Source organism: Octopus bimaculoides, chromosome 2, assembly GCF_046866305.1.
Source record: "Octopus bimaculoides isolate indiv1 chromosome 2, ASM4686630v1, whole genome shotgun sequence".
NCBI lineage: Eukaryota > Metazoa > Mollusca > Cephalopoda > Octopoda > Octopodidae > Octopus > Octopus bimaculoides.
In genome coordinates, this window is record NC_142929.1 from 68959961 (window position 1) to 68979880 (window position 19920).

Here is a 19920-nt window from a genome sequence, read left to right on the forward strand (position 1 = left end):
TAAGCAGTTCTTTAATTGTATCAACTGATCTCGATGCAGATATTGTAAAGCAATAAAATTAATAGAAATTGTTTTGGGCCACTGTCAATGGATGGCTTTTGTTAATCAATCAAAACAATAGAATAAAAACTGTAAGTGATTGGAGAGAAAACAAATATTTCTTCCTTTTTTTTCTGTTTTGTTTTCCTTTTTAAAGAAATGGTGTTTCTATTTACATTTATTAGGCTCAGACATGGCAGTGTGGTTAAGAAGTTTGCTTTGCAGCCATATAGTTTCAAGTTCAATTTCAAGGTGTGGCTTGAGCATATCTGTTTCTACTACAGTCTCAGATTAACTAAAGCTTTGTTAGTGAATTTGATAGATGGAAAAAAGAAGCTTGTTGTACATCGTTACCACATAACATATAAAATATAAACACACACACACACACATCATTTAGCAATTAGTAATTTGAAACTAGTGATTTCTTGTGATAAGATACATAGAAATTATATTTACAGCAGACAACTGAAGGGAAAACAAATACTATTCATCATATCAATTTTGAATAATCATTAGTCAGGTATAGGATACTTGCCTCATTGAATAAATTTATAGAAATAAATTTATGGTGTGGATGACATGTTAAATGATGATGATGATAACATGTCTGATGAGCATGAAAACATTTTACACTAACAAACACTTACAAAGCCTACAATAGTGCTTTCAGGAGGAAGTTTGTCAGGCTGAAATTAGTAGCCAAAATCTATCTCAAATCACACCCTACTATCTTGAAAACAGATAGTAGTGACTAGTGACTAAGACCTTTGGCAATGTACTCTGCTTAAGAGGACCCATCAAGCCAAATGCACTCATGTTGGTGGCACGTAAAAAAAAAATCAACGTTTGAATGTTGGGCCTGACAGAGGCAAAGTGGCTGAGTTCCTTTCAAGCATTAGGCCTCATGGAGGCAAAGTGGCTGAGTTCCTTTCGAGTGTTGGGCCGCACGGAGGTAAGGTGGTTGAGTTCCTTTCGAGCGAGCCTCACGGAGGTGAGACGGCTGACTTCCTTTCAAGCATTGGACTTCATGGAGGCAAAGTGGCTGAGTTCCTTTCAAGTGTTGGGCCTCATGGAGGCAATGACCAAGACCTTTGGCATTATGTTGTGCTTGAGAAGAAGATCCATCAAGCCAAGCAAAATTGCAGTTGTGGTAGATACCAGTGTCATGCAAATGGGACCCGTGCTGGTGGCACGTAAAAGCACTCATTACACTCTCGGAGTGGTTGGTGTTAGGAAAGGCATCCAACCATAGAAAACCATGCCAAGTCAAACTGGATCCTGGTGCAGCCTTCCAGTATGCCAGCCCAGTGAAACTGTCCAACCCATGCCAGCATGGACAACGGACGTTAAATGATGACGATGAAATATATACATATGATGGGCTTCTTTCAGTTTCTGTCTACCAAATTCGCTCATGAGGCTTCAGCTGACCAGAGGCTATAGTAGAAGACACTCTTTAAAGTATAGAGTTGAATTTTGTGTAGCCACCTGTTGGCAACTTTTCTCCCCCACCTGTTTTGTAGGGGGTATTACCTAATTTTCTGGATTCTTTGATTCTTTTCACAGCTATACTCCGCTCGAAATTTGCATTCGTTTGTGTATGAAAAAAGAAGGGAGTAGGGCTTGTTTGTAGTTTGTAGAGAAAACGTTAAACGTCCCCCCCCCACTTAAAGACATGAAGAACTATCAAAGAAGGTGAATAAGTACTGAGGTGGGGAAAAAAGAGAGAACTAACAGTCAATTGTTATAGAACTCCCAGAATAAAAACAAACACCTGAAAAACTTTCCCTCTATTTATTACTAAATGTCTTTCCCTCTATTTATTACTAAATGTCTTTCCCTCTTCTTCATTGTTAAAAGTAAAGAAGCTAGAAAAGATCGATCGTATTTCAGTCTAATTGTCATTGTACATGACTAAGGCTTTCCTTTCTTTGTCTCTATCGCTTCACTCCTTTCTCTCCAGTTAAGAGAGTGAAGGTGTGTTGCTCAGTGGTTAGGGGTATTCGGCAAATGATCGTAAAGTCATGAGTACGATTCCCTGCAGTGCGCTGTGTTCTTGAGCAAGGTACTCTTCTTCACCTTGCTGCAGTCCACTCAGCTGACAAAAATGAGTTGTAGCTGTAATTCAAAGGGGCTGGCCTTGTCACATTCAGTGTGAGGCTGAATCTCCTTGAGAACTACGTTATGGTGTGCATGTCTGTGGAGTGCTCAGTCACTTGTGTGTTAATTTTACGAGCAGACTGTTCCATTTATCTATGTATCAACTTTTCTTTCCATCTATGTATCTATTTTCCTTGCGATGTAATAAACATTTTAAAACACAAAATGAACGTTGTTACCGCTCACTGTCTCTTTCACTCTATCTCTTACTTCCTCTCTCTCACTTTGCCACTCACTTCTTTGTTTGAAGTAAGCATGACACACACCACAGGTACGTACATACAAAAAGAACAAGTTGGTGTATTAATATTATTGATAATAACAGTTTCAAATTCTGGCACAAGTCCAGCAATTTCAGGAGAGTGGGTAAGTTAATTACATCAACCCAAATGCTCAACTGGTACTTATTTTATCAACCCTGAAAAGGATGAAAGCTGACCTCAGCAGAATTTAAATTCAGAACATAATAATAAATGAAATGCTGATAAGCATTTTTCTTGGCATGCTAACCATTCAGCATATAATAGATTACATAAAATAAAACACAGTGTGCTTGAAGCTAGTCAAGCTGAATGAGGGAAACTCTAAACAGAGTAGGAGTGAGAGACAGTAGCATTACATGCAGGTGAGCTGGAGTGAGAAGCTTTGTTCTGAAGTCGCTACTATATTAATAAAAATAAAACTGTAATTTTTTTTATCATAAATTATATTTATTATCAAATTATATTTATATTATCAATTTCTCACAGATACATATTATATATATATATAAATATATATATATATATATATATGGATGAACGTATATACATACATGTACATATATATGCATATACTCATATATTGTTTATATATATATATATATATATATATATATATATATATATATGATATTAAATATCAAACTCTCTTGTTTTCAAAAATATTACTGTTCACATGACATTTATGAATTATATATATATATATATATATATATATATACACACATACATATTTAAATATATATACACATATACATATATATGTATGTATAATATAAATTATACATATATACATGTATAAATTATATATACATATATATATGTATAAATTATACATACATATATACATGTATAAATTATACATACATATATACACGTATAAATTATACATACATATATACATGAATAAATTATACATACATATATACATGTATAAATTATACATACATATATACATGTATAAATTATACATACATATATACATGTATAAATATACATACACGTGTATTAATATACATACATATGCATATAAATATAGCAGGCAATAACAGAGGAATTTATGACAGGCTGCCCCTGGGAGCTTCTCTATGTTGATGACCTTGTTCTTATAGCTGAATCACTACCAGAACTACGGAAGAAGTTTCAGGTGTGGAAGCAAGGTCTAGAATCAAAGGGCCTTAGAGTTAACCTAGCAAAGACCAAAGTCATAGTAAATAGGAAGGCAGACAAATTATAAATCTCTTCAGGTAGATAGCCCTGCTTGATCTGCAGAACATGTGTAGATAGAAACTCCATAAGATGTACCCAGTGTAAGCTATGGACACATAAGAGGTGATATAACATCAGAGGAAGGTTAACAGGGAAAATAGCTTTTGTGTGTGGAAAATGTACAGGGGCAATAAACACTGAGAATGTACATAAAATATACTCCATTAACTGCCAGAGCAGTAAGCTAGAGGTAGTAGATAGCTTCCAGTGTCTAGGTGACCAATTTAGTAGTGGAGATGGATGCTCTGAGAGCGTAGGTGTGAGAATAAGAATAGGCTGGGCAAAATTCAGAGAACTTGTACCTTCGCTGGCAACAAAGGGCCTCAGAGTGAAAGGCAGATTGTATGATGCTTGTGTGTGAACAACTATGCTACATGGCAGTGAAACATGGGCTGTGACAGCTGAGGACATGTGGAGGCTTGAAAGAAATGATACCAGTATGCTTTGCTGTTTGTGCAACATCAGTGTGCATGTTCAACAGAGTGTAAGCATCTTGAGAGAAAAGTTGGGTATAAGAAGCATCAGATATGGTGTGCAAGAGAGATAACTGCACTGGTATGGTCATGTAATGCATATGGACGAGGACACTTGTGTAAAGAAGTGCTGATCTGTAACTCTGGAGGAAACCTGTGGTAGAGATAGACTCAGGAAGGCATGGGACAAGGTGGTGAAGCATGATCTTTGAACTTTGAGCCTCATAGAGTCAATGACTAGTGACTGAGACCTTTGGCGATATTCTGTGCTTGAAGAGGCCCGTCAAGCCAAGTGAAATCGTAGTCGTAGCCAATGCTGGTGTCATGTAACTGGCACCCATGCTGGTAGCATGTAAAAAGCACCTTTCGAGTGTTGGGCCTCACAGAGGCAAAGTGGCTGATGCTGGTGGCACCTGAAATGCTTCTTTTGAGTGTTGGACCTCATGAAGACAATGACAAATGGCCAAAACCTTTGGCATTTTGTTGTGTTTGAGAAGAAGATTCATCAAGCCAAGTAAAATCGCAGTCATGGTAGATACTGGTGTACACAAATAGCACCTGTGCTGGTGGCACATAAAAACACCCATTACACTCTTGGAATGGTTGGCATTAGGAAGGGCATTCATCTGTGGAAACTATGGCAAATCAGATTGGAGTCTGGTGCAGCCTTCCAGTTTGCCAGCCTTGGTCAAACTGTCCAACCCATGCCAGCATGGACAATGGACGTTAAATGATGATGATGATGATAAACGCATATAAATATACATACACACACATAGATATACATATATACGCATATAAATATACATACATATATGTATATAAATATAGGTGTATATAAATACAGGTGTATATATATATATATATATATATATCACACATACACACACATATATATATATACATATGTATACAAGTGTATATATGTATATTCATATACACATATATGTGCATGTGTTTGTTTTACTGTCCCCTTCCCTTGACGTCCGGCAACAGTTGTAAGCAAGTGTCACTGTCATGCAAGAGATGCTTTTTGTTTCCAATCTTTCATGTAACCATGTCTGAGCATGGTGAAATATAACCTTTCTTAGAAAGAGGGAATGGCAGCTCCATGTGATCATGGAAAAATGGATGTTTCATATATTACATGGATGATAATATTTTAAATCAAAATATTACAACTGCATCTGATTGTTCAAGCGCTTGAATTCTGTTTAGGTACATGTATTAAGCTGCTTGCTGACATTTATAAATAGTTTCTCTCATTGTTTTTGATGCACCATTTGCTATCAATAAAACTGTCAGCATTTTTGATGACATGGGTATACTGTTGATACTAGTAATGATAATAAAAATTGACATGGAAAACTTCAAAAGATTATCTTTGTCTGAAGTACTCTTATGACTGCTTTTAAACAAGTGAAAAGAAGCCACTTTCAGATATATTTTTGTTGAATTATCTCAAGTCACAAGTGTAATGATTGTGATGCCCATGTGATAATATATTTACATTATGCAGTACAACAAAATTATAATTTAAAAACAAAAACAAAAAAAAAAACTTTAAAAAAAATCAAGTGAAAAAAAGACAAAATGAAAATGGTTCTACATGGATTTTGAAGTAGTTAATGCATTGACTAGTTTATCTTTGTCCTTATTTCATTTGAATTTATCTAATATATGTATCTAATATATACTGCTACAACAGTGCATAAAATTCTTCAAATGCCATTTAGCTAATTGTTAAAATGTATGAAATTGCATTGCTATTTAAAAGAAACATAGGTTGTAGATTACAATGGTGATTTATTCTGTACATTTATGTACAATTAAATCAATTCACTGCAGTATATGTATGTATCCTTATCATCATCATCATTTAACATCTGATTTCCATGCTGGTATGGGTTGGACAGATTGACAGGAGCTGGCTAGGTGGAAGACTGCACCAGGTTTCAGTGTCTGTTTTGGCATAGTTTTTACGGCTGGATGCCCTTCTGAACCCCACCCCTACTGTGCGCACGTATGTGTATATGTATGTATGTGTGGCACATAAAAAGCATCATTTGAGCGTGGTTGATGCCAGTACTGCTTGACTGGCCCTCATGCCAGTGGCACATAAAAAGTAGCCACTACACTCTTGGAGTGGTTGGTGTTAGGAAGGGCATCCAGCCGAAGAAGCCTTGCCAGATCAGATTGGAGCCTGGTCCAACCCATGCCAGCACGAAAAGCAGATGTTAAACAGCAATGATGATGATGATGATGATGATGATGATGATGATGATGAAGTGTGTGTGTGTGTGTGTGTGTGTGTGTGTGTGTGTGTGTGTGTGTGTGTGTGTGTGTGTGTGTGTGTGTGTGTGTGTGTGTGTGTGTGTGTGTGTGTGTGTGTGTGTGTGTGTGTGTGTGTGTGTGTGTGTGTGTGTGTGTGTGTGTGTGTGTGTGTGTGTGTGTGTGTGTGTGTGTGTGTGTGTGTGTGTGTGTGTGTGTGTGTGTGTGTGTGTGTGTGTGTGTGTGTGTGTGTGTGTGTGTGTGTGTGTGTGTGTGTGTGTGTGTGTGTGTGTGTGTGTGTGTGTGTGTGTGTGTGTGTGTGTGTGTGTGTGTGTGTGTGTGTGTGTGTGTGTGTGTGTGTGTGTGTGTGTGTGTGTGTGTGTGTGTGTGTGTGTGTGTGTGTGTGTGTGTGTGTGTGTGTGTGTGTGTGTGTGTGTGTGTGTGTGTGTGTGTGTGTGTGTGTGTGTGTGTGTGTGTGTTAAGCAGTAATGACATATTTCTGTCTCCCATATACAATATATCCTATAGTTCAACAGGTAAAGACTAGAGGAAAAAAGTTAATTAGTCATAAATGGTAAAATGGCATGCTCCAAATTTTAATTTCTTCTTTTTGCTTTCAGATTATTCAACAACATCAACATGGTAGATTTGAATGTGACAGAGAAAATAAAAAGCACACTATGCTCATGGCTTAAGCTGTCAACCACACAAATTGGAGTTTGGCAGCTTCTTGAATGTGGCTGGATCCTCTAGCATAGGTATGCTATCTGTGGCCAAGAAAAAGAAACATTCTCAGCAGTCATTAGGGACAGCCAAGTTCATGTAGCAAGTCTAGGGTATCATCAGTGATCACTCCAGCAGGTTAATGAAGACCCTTGTTGAGTGGTGAGGTGTGATATTGATATCATGTACAAGTCCTGTATGAAAAAGAGGCAGCAGTTTGTATCAGGTAAGATCTGAGAAAACCATGTGGTCATGTGATCCCCACATCATCTGATCTCCTAGTTGTACTCTTTTGAATCCCATTGGACAGCTGCATCTAAGGTATTGTCAGGGGTGCTGTCCAGCAGCACCATGTTGACAAAAACTTGTTGGAAACTGCCACTACAAGTATATTGGATCACATGGATAGGATCCACTTGATCCTAGTATGTAGTGGCTTCTGTGATTACAAGGGAGCTGTCAATGGAGCTAAGAGCAAATTTGTAAGAGCAATCTTACATTTTTGCCAGAGACAACTCAGGGTTGAGAGGACCTTTTAGGTTTTGCCAAAGGCCATGAGAAACTCTCTTGGTGTTGGTGTTATAACAAAAATGCACCTAATACATGCTGTAAAGTGGTTGGTGTTAAGAAAGGCATCCAGCTGCAGAAACCATTCAAAGTAGATATTGGAGTAAAATGCTGTCAGTTCTCCAGCCTATCAGTTTCTGCCAAACCAGCCAACCCATGCTAGCATGGAAAGCAGATGTAAAATGATGATGATGATGATGATGATGAATTGAAAATCTAAATTTAACACAAATTTGAACCAATGTAATGAGCTGATGGACATAAACTATCGAGAGTGGTTTTCAACACAAGCCAAACTTTCAGAGAGTCACTACATGGTTGCTTGATATGTTAGAAATAACACCTAACTCTCTCTCCTTTTCCTTTCTCTCTCTCTCACATCATACTCTACCACCTTTAAAAATAAGGACATATTGAATAATGTAGCTTTGGGATAAACAGTCTTAAGAGATGGGATGATCATGGCTGGAAGGCTTTTCCTCATAAGCCTACTTGCCCAAAGCCAATTTGGGGCTAAGCAAAACAACATGAAAGCATAGCTTCTTGGACACTAAAACAGTTCACAGTAACATTTATTGTAGTTAGTATAATGTCAGTTTAGTTACATAACCAGTCTCCATTGTGTATGACAACACAACTAAGTGAAAGGATGAAGTGATGCATCATTAAATATTTAACAAGAGCCAAAGCTAAATCTCAAGAGGTGAGGACCTTGTCTGCACTCATACTGCTATAATTTCTCTTGCTTACATTCCTATGTTAATTAACATGAAGAGATTTTTACCTTATAAAGTGAGACAAAGTGAGGCGCAGGTGTGGCTGTGTGCTAAGAAGGTTGCTTCCCAACTGCATCGTTCCTGGTTCAGTCCCACTGCGTGACACCTTAGGTAAGTGTCTTCTACTATAGCCTTGGGTTGGCCAAAGCCTTGAGAGTGACTTTGGTAGACAAAAACTGTAAAAAGCCCACATATATGTATAGATTTATACATGTGTGTCTTAGTAGCTGTGTTTGTCCTACCTTCACCCCTTGACAGCCAGTGTTGGTGTGTTTATGTCCCTGTAGCATAGCAGTTCAGCAAAAGACACTGATAAAATAAGTATTAGGCTTACAAAGAATAAGTCTTGGGGTTGATTTGTTTGACTAAAAAACCCTTTAAGGTGGTGCTCTAGCATGGCCACAGTCAAATGACTGAAACAAGTAAAAGAATAAAAGAAGAAATTGTATAAGATTACACATGAGCTGAGACAAATCCACTCATATCCATAGAGTACAAAGGTTGCTCACTTAGCCCAGAACCTTTAACTACTAAACCACTTTCATCTATACACTTGAAATAGATCACACTCACTTTATGGTCAAGCATGCAGACGCAAGCTATAACAAATCTGAACACAAAGGAAGCTTTCCCCACCCTCCTGCAAACAAAAAAAAAAAAAAAGAGAAAAAAGCCAACAATCGAATCACCTTTGTGTCTAGTGAAATGCAACTTTACAGTTGATAAAAATCTTCACAAACTTAAGGACACAGTAATTGTGTCAAGGCTGACAGGAAGCGGTCCAGCTTCCTAGGGCTAAACGGCAGTAGTGTGTTCCCTTATTGGGATTGTCACATTAAGTTGACAATATACTACAAAAATCTTAATGTTTATTTGAAAAGGTACTTTTAACTGAACACATACACATGTGCATGGAGAGAGAGAAAGCTAATAGACACAGACAGACAGACACACACATTTATATATAATATAATATGATATAATATAATATAATATAATATAATATAATATAATACAATACAACCTTATCAGCAGTTTTACAAACTAACAGAAAAGAAATACTCAACTTAGCAACAAGTGACTGTAAAACATATCTTTTAACTTAGCGTTCTGATATCTGTTCACAAATTCAAAGAAATTTGTGTATGAGGGGCAGCCATGTCCTCTAATATTGCTGGTAAGGGCACTTTTTTATTCTGACGATGGTCCTTGAACAAAACTTGTTTAAATTTGCAAACTTTAACTGATTCTTATCAATAGAGACTTCGATAGTTTCCTTGTGCTCTAGGTCTTATATCCACTGAACTCTGGTCAGTTTTGACCATTCAATTCCCTGTAGTTAACTGCAATTGCAACAAACTTGTTTGGTTTTGTAGGGCTGGATTTAAACATAAACTAAATCTTATAAGCCAGATGGGGGTGGTTATTATTCCAAAAACTCTATTCATAATACAGGTAAAAGTAAATGGATAAAAGGGTCAAAATATAATACATCTTTATTAACAGTTAAGAAAGGAAAGAATATGAGGTGTTAGCAAAGTTTTGTATGCAGAGATGTGCAGCAAAAACTCGTCCAGGTGGTAGATATATTCAGTCCTATCAAGTGGTGGTGATGATGTGAAGGTGATGTAGTGTGAGTAATGGGGTGGTGACTATGATATAGTAGTGGTGATGGTGGTCATGAAGACAATGAAACACTATTGAGCATAAAAAAGAGCATTAAATGCATGTCTGGTGAGAATATAAAAGTAATAATAATGAATTTAATAACAACAACACCGACAATAATAGTAATAACAATAGGTAACCACCCGAGTGGAAAGTATGCTGATAAATATGGAATTTAGAAATGCAAGGAATCTAAAAAACGTATTGAAGGAATGAGAAGTTACCATTGTCTGAAAACTATGGAACAACAAGATATAGACAATACCATGGCTAGAGACAAAAATATAACAAAAATACTGCAATTCACAGTTCTAATGAGGTTTTATTTTGAACATATAAGTGCTGCATAGCAACTAAATATTGATGTGACGAGTAAAACAAATGAGTTTAGTTCTTGTTTCGTAACTAATTTATAGTAATACTAGGCAGTTATTCATATATCAAGTAGTTTAGGATGAGAAACAGGATCATCATCATCATAATTTAATGAACACTTTTCCATGCTTATATGAGTCAGATGAAATTTGTCAAAGCAGATTTTCTATGGTTGGATACCTGTTTCATTACCAAAACTCATCTCTTTCCAAGCAAGGTAATATTTCCCTCATAGATAGACATGATTTTCTCAGAAGACTTACTTGTATGATAATGATGCTCATTTACAGCCATCATGTGATGTTTAAATAAGGGTACACACACACACATGACATATGATAAAATTCTTTCAGTTTACCAACCAAATTCACTCACACTCACAAGGCTTTGATTGGCCCAGAACTGTAGTAGGAAACACTTGCCCAAGGTTTCATGCAGTGTGATTGAACCTAAGACCACATGGTTGGGAAGCAAGCTTCTTAATGACACAGCTACGGCTGTACCTATAAAATGTGTTTGTGTGTGTGTATGATGCATATAAAAATGGAGCTCCAAGATCACTTGAAGGCATCTATATTAGGCTTGTTATGAGGTTTTAAAACATCTCATGATGTGGGCACAAGAGGGGATTTATGGATACATTCTACCTCTCTACTATTACTGCCCAAGGCAGGGTATGCTTTACTGGTTGCTGCTATCATGCTAAGCAACAGGCAATATCAGATGTTATATTTTGTAAACTTGTGCACTTAAAGAAAAGACGAAGATCACTCAACTACATTGATGTTATTAGCATAGACACACAGCATGAAATTGAAGAACTATTAAATCTAATGGGGACAGAGATTTCTGGTGTGACATTGTAAAAAGAAACCTAGTTGCAGCCACTTGAAGAAGAATAAAAGTATATATCTAATGATGAGATTAACTGAAGGTGCTAAGTCTCTTACAATGAGTCTCCATGAAGCTTGATGTTTGTTTATATTTGGCACCAAAGTGATTAAAGAAATAAACTTCAGATAATTTATTCAAGAACTACAAGACTTCATCCAAAGGGCTGGTGCCTGAATTGTCACTTTGAAGTATAATGAAATGAAAAACATATCTATTCATGTATAGGATGTTAATGCTATTGTATTTAACTTTGCCCAGAAAAATTTGGTACCTATCATCTAACTAGATAAGTTGTGTTCAAGGGTGTGATATAATTAAATATTACACTCTTCAACAGTAGTTTATATGTCCTCTGAATGCAGTAGTCTATATGTGCTCTGCATGTGTATAATATTTCATTTTTGTATTTGGTTTGCAAGATACTTGGCGTGAACTTGTGTGTTGAAACATATTTTGTTGTATCATGGGAAGGTCATTATACCAGCAATAAATACATGCACTGGTCCTGTTTCACTTCTTTTATTATTAGTGCCAACTGATTAACTGTTTAACCAATTAACTAACCGATTGCTTGATTAATCATTTGGTCAATTAATCAATTAGCTGGGTTTGTCAAAGTCCATTTGTCATCATTCACAACCTCATCAATGACATATGCTCTCCGGACCTAAGGCAAACCTGGAGTAGAGATTATTTCTTTGAAGAAGACACAAATGGAGACAAAAAGAACTTTGACAAAGTGAGCTGACTGATTGATTGACCAAACAATTGCTTAGTTAATTGGTTAAATAGTTAACCAAGCAAAATTAGAGAAGTGAAAATAAAGCATATGTGTTTATTATTTGCATAATGACCCTCCTGAGATACAACAGTACACCTAATCAATGTTAAATTAGAAAGAGATAAAAATGTTGAAAGAAAGCCAAAATATATATTTCTCTTTTCGTTTAAGATGCCAGGAATGATATAACAATCTATGGTATAAAAACAAAAATCACATACCACTATTGGATGAAGTTTCTGTTATAGCTGAGAAAAAACAATATAGCAGAAGTTAAGGAAAATCAGAATCCAATAATTAAGTTGAGCACAATATAATTACCATTACTAGAATGCTTTTAAATATATCCAAATCTATAATGTAATTGTTCTACAGCATTGTGGTATCATAAAAAATGCAATTCTGAGCTACGAATATTTATGAGGTTATAATATATTTTGCTTTAAATGGTATATCTAATGTAAACTTGATAAATCAGTGTATCAAAGAAAGCTGGTCTAGCTTAGTTAGGACTGGCTTTAAATAACTGCCAGATTCATTAATTAAAAATCAGTCTAATACATTCCAGTCAATAATCCAGGTTTGTTTTCTACTTGAACCATTTCACTTATACCATTAATTATTTTAAAACATTTTTGTTCTAATCAAGGCTTGATGAAACTGTAACATAAAAGACTACAAAAAAGTAAAAGAAGGGACCTACCAATTCAAAAAATGTCCATTGACAGAAAGCTGAACAGAAGTGAATATCATAGACTAAAGGAAAACAAAATGGTGATAATGAGTTCCAGAGAGCAGTAGCTTGTGGAAAGAAGCTATAAGAATAAAAGGATTCAAGATTAACAGGAAGCTCAACAGAGAAACAATGTACTTAGAAAGAGAAGTGAGTGACATGTTTAACCCTTTAGTATTCTGTCAAATTTAATGCTTATTTATTCATGCTGTTTTGGAATTAATCATGTCTCATCTCATAGCTTTGAGATTTTGATGATGTGATTGTATATTTTCAGAATGACATTGTAGGGTAGGTGTGAGAGGCCAGGTCTGGCCAGTTTGAACATAAAACTGGTATAGTATTTGGATTGGATATGATCTGTTAAAAGTTAAACAATTAAAAGACTTACAGTTCTATATTTAAGAGATGAGGAATTGTGTACATTATTTACATTTGATGGATATTTGTCCTCATCTTGTTTGTTGTAAACACAATGTTTCAGCTGATATACCCTCCAGCCTTCATCAGGTGTCTCAGGAAAATTTTGAACCTGGGTTCCCATTCCTAAGTTATTTTCGATGTTATTATTATTATTCTTATTCTTCAGGTCACTGCCTAGAATAGAACTCGGAATCTTGGGGTTAGTAGCCTGCACTCTTAACCACTATGCCATATGCCCATGGGCAAATATGGAGTGAATTTTAGGGCTTATAAATCTAATATTTTCCTATCCTTCCTTAATACCGGTTCCCATATGCTACTCATATCTGCACTCAGTCTGCTTAGGAGGTTGTTGTGTCCTAGCATATGTGCTGCTTCTTTTAGTTTTCATATTTTCCAGGCAGTGACCTGAATAATAATAACATCGAAAAATACCTTAGGAGTGAGAACCCAGGTTTGAAATTTCTCCAAGACACCTGATGAAGGCTGGAGGGTATATCAGCTGAAACGTTGTGTTAACAACAAACAAGATGAGGACAAATATCCGTCAAATGTAAATAATAAGTTAAAAGTCTTGACAGAAAGTACTAGATCAGAAAATTCATCAGTGCAATGAACATGGAAATACTTACAGAAAAGACACAACAATGATACATTTTGACAAAGAGCCAAAAATTCCAACATAGTAGTAAGAAGGGACCTGCAATTTTTTGTTCCTCCTTCTGATATATATTGTGTTTTTAACACAGTACACTTATAAGAGATTTATCTTAGACAAAAACTGCAGTATCTTGCCTGTCAACAGTGAATATATTTTAAACATGATACATATATAATATATATATATATATATATCGTTTAAGATGTGAGAGCTATCTTCCACTTATGCCAATTGATATTCAGTTTATAGTAATTAAAAGGAAACCCATTACTACTGCACTGTAAAACAAACAAAGAACTGCATCAATAACATTGAAAGATACTTATTTTCTTTCTTTTACACATGAACCCGAAAGGAATATCTACAAGCTATAGCAAAAGAGCAAGGAGCTTTTCTCAACTAAAATCATTAGCAAACACTACTGCACCACACACGGGAGAATAAAGCACAACAAACTAACCCATAGCTAATAAACATTATTTAACACCAATCAACTCTGATTGGATAATGTTACCTTCAAAATCAATATATTTGTCCTGTTGTTCAACTAGTATTCTAACAATTTTGCTCTAGAACACTCCATTATGGAAATTGTAGGTAACCTGATTCAAACAACATTAACAATGCTAACAACATGTATAATAAAAGCAGATTAAATAAACTTGCTAGCACCATTGGTCTTTGGGCTGCCAATCAATGAGAGGAGCAAAAATAGTTTATACTTCCTTAAAAGAAGCAGATAAACAAACATATTTGAAAGCATTTCTTCCAGATAAAGGTTTAATTAGTTTAAAATGCTATTATCACATGGAAGTAGAGTCATTGAAGTGCTAGTGAGTACGGGGTATTATGATGATAATACATAAACACATTATATATATTACACCGGTCAACAAAACAAATTATGGCCTATCAAAAGGTAAATATGACTAAAAATTCATAAAAATTCTATAGCGTGTCATGTTACTAAAAGACTAAATAAACTAAGATAAAATAAAATATCAATCAACTAAAAATATTTTTAAAAAGTTCTTTTTTTTACTCCCCTCACACAAGAGTACTTTCAAAAAGTTCAATTCTTAAGCATTATGAATTGATTTTGTGGAACTCTTTGCTTATGGACTCTAACCTACCATGGTTTTAAGAATTGAACTTATGATTAATGTATCTTTACACACACACACACACACACACATATATATATATATACATACATACATACATACATACATACTAATAGCCAAAATGGTAACGAGTACCAAAATTCCAATGTGGCACACTTGAACATTTGTGAAAATCTCTTCATATGAAATCAATGGCTACTTTGTTAACCCACAAATGAAGTGTGTGTATGTGTGTGTGTTTACATCCCTGTAATAAGCAGTTTGGCATAGAGACTGATAGAATAAGTACCAGATTTAAAAAAAATGCAAGTAGGGGGTTGATTTGTTTGATTAAAAGCTTTCAAGGCAGTGTCCCAGGATGCCCACAGTCCAATGATTGAAACGAGTAAAAGATAAAGATACCAGGAAATATGGTAATTTTGAAAGATTTCAAATAAGAACTATTTCACTCACCTTTGAAGCTGTTAAATATATTCTTTGAGTATAACGTGGACATTGGCAGAGCCTCAGAAGAATACTGCTCCTAGACAAAAATAAAAGTAATAGTGAGAGTTGAAATAGCATAAATGTGGGCAATGTGAGAGGGTACAACAGGTAGACAAAATTCAAAAAATGATGGACAAAAAGTAAACACAAGAAAAATATAACAAATACAGTGAATGGTACGACAAAAAAAAAAAAGGAAAAAAAAGTAGACTGATATTTTGGATGAACCCTTTATCAAAGTAAAGTAAGAAACAAGAAAAGAAACAATACTGGTTTGAAACTTGTATCTTTCTGTTACATGTTGTAGAGTGTGTGTTTAAGTGTTACAATGAGACCCCTTTCACACATGAATTATTATCAATTCTAAATTAATTTCAGATCATTAACAGTCTTTTTAAAACATTTTCTCTGGTTATGTGAAATAAATATGTTACCAATATTTAGTAGTATCTGATGCTTGAGATAAACTGCAAAGGTAGCAGGTGATTAAAAATGCTAATAACATTTAAAAGGTAAGACTATATAAAAAAGTGAATGGGGAAATGTCTTAGAATTTGTTAAGTTCCAAGTCATGGGCTCATGGTCAAAGGTTATTCCAGCCATAACCACCCTGTCTTTTATTCAAACAGTGTATGTAGGTCTATAAAACCTAATATAACCTTTTTTGAAGACTATAAGCTGTAGAAACCCCTGCCAGGGCAGATACTGGAGCATGATGCAGTCCTTGGGCCTATCAGATCCTGTCAAACTATCCTGCCCACAACAGAATGGAACAGGGAAGTTAAATGACAATGATTTAGGATGCATTTTGGAAATTTAGTTGCTATTTCTTGCAGGTTGAGCAAATGCATAAGAGAGAGAGAGAGAGATGGTGAGGCTTTATGGTTTCACTAGTTCTAACCAGTTGGCTGCAGCCATGCTGCACAAAACCATGGTCCATAATTGTTTGAATATTGGGTAGTTTTATTCATACATTTTATGAAATTGTTGCATTATGTATTATAGTCAACCACCACTCAACAGTGAACTGATTATTTGATCTAGGTTTAATGCCAGGCCTGAGTGACCTGTAAACAAACAATATTTCATGCCTTTTTAATGCTTAATTGTAAAACTCTTCAACCAATTAATCAGCTATTACAATTGTCCAGTGTTTCTATAAAACACCAAAAGAAACCAACAAATAAAAAAATTAAACAAAAATCACAAAAGACTTGGTAGAGACATCCTTATTTTATTGTTCTTAAGTAGTTACTTAGAAAACTTGCTTGTATTGAATAAAGAAATAATCAATATTTGCTTTAAGAAAACAAAAAGATTTTCCTGAACCAAGCAAATAATAACAATGACAGAAATCAGGAACCTAGTACTTAACCACATAGTTAAGTAGTTAAGTACTAAGTTATAAGTTATAAGTTCACAGTGTGTGGGTTCAAAACTAAAGTAGAAGTTTACTGAATATATGGGCTACTGCAATATCTCAGAGAGATCAGTTCCTAACGCTACAAAGACCAGGTACCAGTTATTTTTGTGTTAAACTTATGTCAACCTAATCAAGAGTTAAGCAACAACAGCACATGGTTCATGAAACAAACTTTAGTTTCAAAATTATGCAAACAGAATAACCATAAAATAAAGCATCTGTAATTGTATAAATAAAAAGATGACACAGATGAAAGAGGTTTGGTAACTGTAGGCAGACTGTCAGACAATATGCTGTCTTACACTGACACACACATGAAAATGTGAGACAGTAACTAAGCAAACAGTTAAAAAAGAAAATAAAAACAAAGTAATTAACAGCTGTGTTGCTTGGCAACTGATAAAACAAGATTCTTACAATGGTAAATCAATGGATTGGTAAATATTACTCAGAGGCTGGGTTTATGGTGGGATTTTTGCAGGAGAACAGAGACAAAATGGTTTTGGCTATTTTTTAATCTCTTTTTGTCTGTTGTTTTATGAAATTCAATAAGAAATACCAAAATTAAACATGGAAAATATTTAATCTGTATGGTATCATGGTTGAGTGTCTTCTACTATAGCTCCAGGTTGACTAAAACCTCATAAGTGAACTTATATGGAAACTGAAAGAAGCCTAGTGTGTGTGTGTGTGTGTGTGTGCTTGTTACATGTGGTTGAGTATAATATTCCTAATTCCTTTAAGGTACTGAGTAGGCAGAATTGTTAGAGCATTAGAGTATATGTTTTGTGGTATTTGGTTGACTCTTTAAATTCGGAGTTCAAATTCTAACAAGGACAACTTAACCTTTCATTCTTTTGGGAGTTGATAAAATAAAGTGCCAGTCAAGTACTAGGATCGATGGCATTAACTAAACTCCTCCCTGAAATAATGGCCTTGTTTAAATCAGAAGACATTGTTTCTAACTTGTTTATATTAAAAAGTTTGCTAACATCTATACATGATGCAATAATTTACAAACTGCTAATTAATGAAATTACAAGTTTTCCTCCTATGCATCAATTAAAATATTAATTTTTAACTTTGACACACAGACACGCATTTATAGAAAAGGTCTGTAGTCACCTATATCAATCCATATATATTATTCATATTTATGCTATCAGTCCCAGTGTAAGGAAAAGTATGGCTGTGTGGTTAAAAAGCTCAATTTTGCAACTATGTGACTTTGGGTTCAGTCTCACTGTGTGACCCCCTTGGGCAAGTGTCTTCTGGGCCAACATATGCCTTGTGAGTAAATTTGATAGACAGAAACTGTGTGAGTGTGTTTGTCCCTCCTGCCACTGGACAACCAGTTTATTTGTCTCAGTAATTTAGTGATTTGGTAAAAGAGAATGATAGAATCAGTACTGGACCTAAAAAAAAAAAAAAAGAAAAAAAGAAAAACAACTGTGGGGTCAATTTGTTTAACTAAATCCTTCAAAGTGGTGGTGCTCCAACATGGCCACAGTCTAATGACTGAAACAAGTAAAAGGTGAAAAGTAATGCCAATCCCAGCTGGATTTGAACTTGGAATATAAAAAGGAAGTAACTGAATCATCATCATCATCATTTAGCATGTTTTCCATGTTGGCATGGGTTAGATGATTTGAGTGGAACTGGTAAGCTGGACAGCTGCACCAGGCTCCAGTTTGAATCATCATCATCGTTTAACGTCCGCTTTCCATGCTAGCATGGGTTGGACGATTTGACTGAGGACTGGTGAAACCAGATGGCTACACCAGGCTCCAATCTGATTTGGCAGAGTTTCTACAGCTGGATGCCTTTCCTAATGCCAACCACTCCGAGAGTGTAGTGGGTGCTTTTACGTGTCACTGGCATGAAGGCCAGTCAGGCAGTACTGGCAACGACCACGCTCAAAATGGTGTATTTTATGTGCCACCCGCACAAGAGCCAGTCCAGGCGCACTGGCAACGATCTCGCTCAAAAGTCCTCACACATGCCACGGGCACAAGTGCCAGAAAGGCGACGCTGGGCACAGGTGCCATCACGATTTTGCTTTCACTTGCCCCAATAGGTCTTCGCAAGCTGAATTTTGTGTCCAATGAAGGAGATGGCGTTGGCATGGGTGCCAGTCGTCGAATTTAGTTCGGTTTCGATTTCCCTTGACCCAACAGGTCTTCGCAAGCGGAGTTTAGTGTCCAATGAAGGAAAGGTACGCATAAGTGGGCTGGCTACACCCCTGGCAGAGGCTTTGGATTTAGGTCTCACTTGGCTTGCCGGGTCTTCTCATGCACAGCATATTTCCAAAGGTCTCGGTCAGAAGTCATCACCTCGGTGAGGCCCAATGTTCGAAGGTCTTGCCTCACCACCTCATCCCAGGTCTTTCTGGGCCTACCTCTTCCACCTGCTAGGGTGTGGCACTTTTTCACGCAGCTATCCTCATCCATTCTCACCACATGTCCATATCAGCGCAATCGTCTCTCTTGCACACCACAACTGATGCTTCTTATGTTCAACTTTTCTCTCAAGATACTTACACTCTGTCGGGTATGCACACTGACATTACACATCCATTGGAGCATACTGGCTTCATTCCTTGCGAGCTTACGCATGTCCTCAGCAGTCACGCCCCATGTTTCACTGCCATGTAGCATGGCTGTTCGTACACATGCGTCATACAGTCTACCTTTTACTCTGAGTGAGAGCCCCTTTGTCGCCAACAGAGGTAAGAGCTCTCTGAGCTTTGCCCAGGCTATTCTTATTCTAGAAGCTACACTTTCAGTGCACCCTCCCCCACTACTGACTTGG

At 36.1% G+C, this 19920-nt stretch overlaps 1 protein-coding gene across 4 annotated transcripts in view; it reads right to left on the reverse strand.

Annotated features, from left to right (window-relative positions):
- Positions 1 to 12471: 12471 nt before the first annotated feature.
- LOC106879516 (uncharacterized) overlaps positions 12472 to 19920 on the reverse strand; it is a 39079-nt gene continuing 31630 nt past the window's right edge. Inside the window, exons 3-4 of one of the 4 annotated variants that reach the window (XR_016240629.1) lie at positions 15654 to 15723; positions 12472 to 12507 (exon numbers count right to left, since the gene is read on the reverse strand). Coding sequence is in view for 1 of the 4 variants with exons in the window: in XM_089346913.1 (XP_089203039.1) it covers positions 12900 to 13015; positions 15654 to 15723 (186 nt within the window). In the remaining 3 variants the exon portion in view is untranslated. Of the gene's footprint in view, positions 12508 to 12779; positions 13016 to 15653; positions 15724 to 19920 lie in introns of those variants that run through there. The other 3 variants (XR_016240627.1, XM_089346913.1, XR_016240628.1) reach the window with 3 other exon arrangements.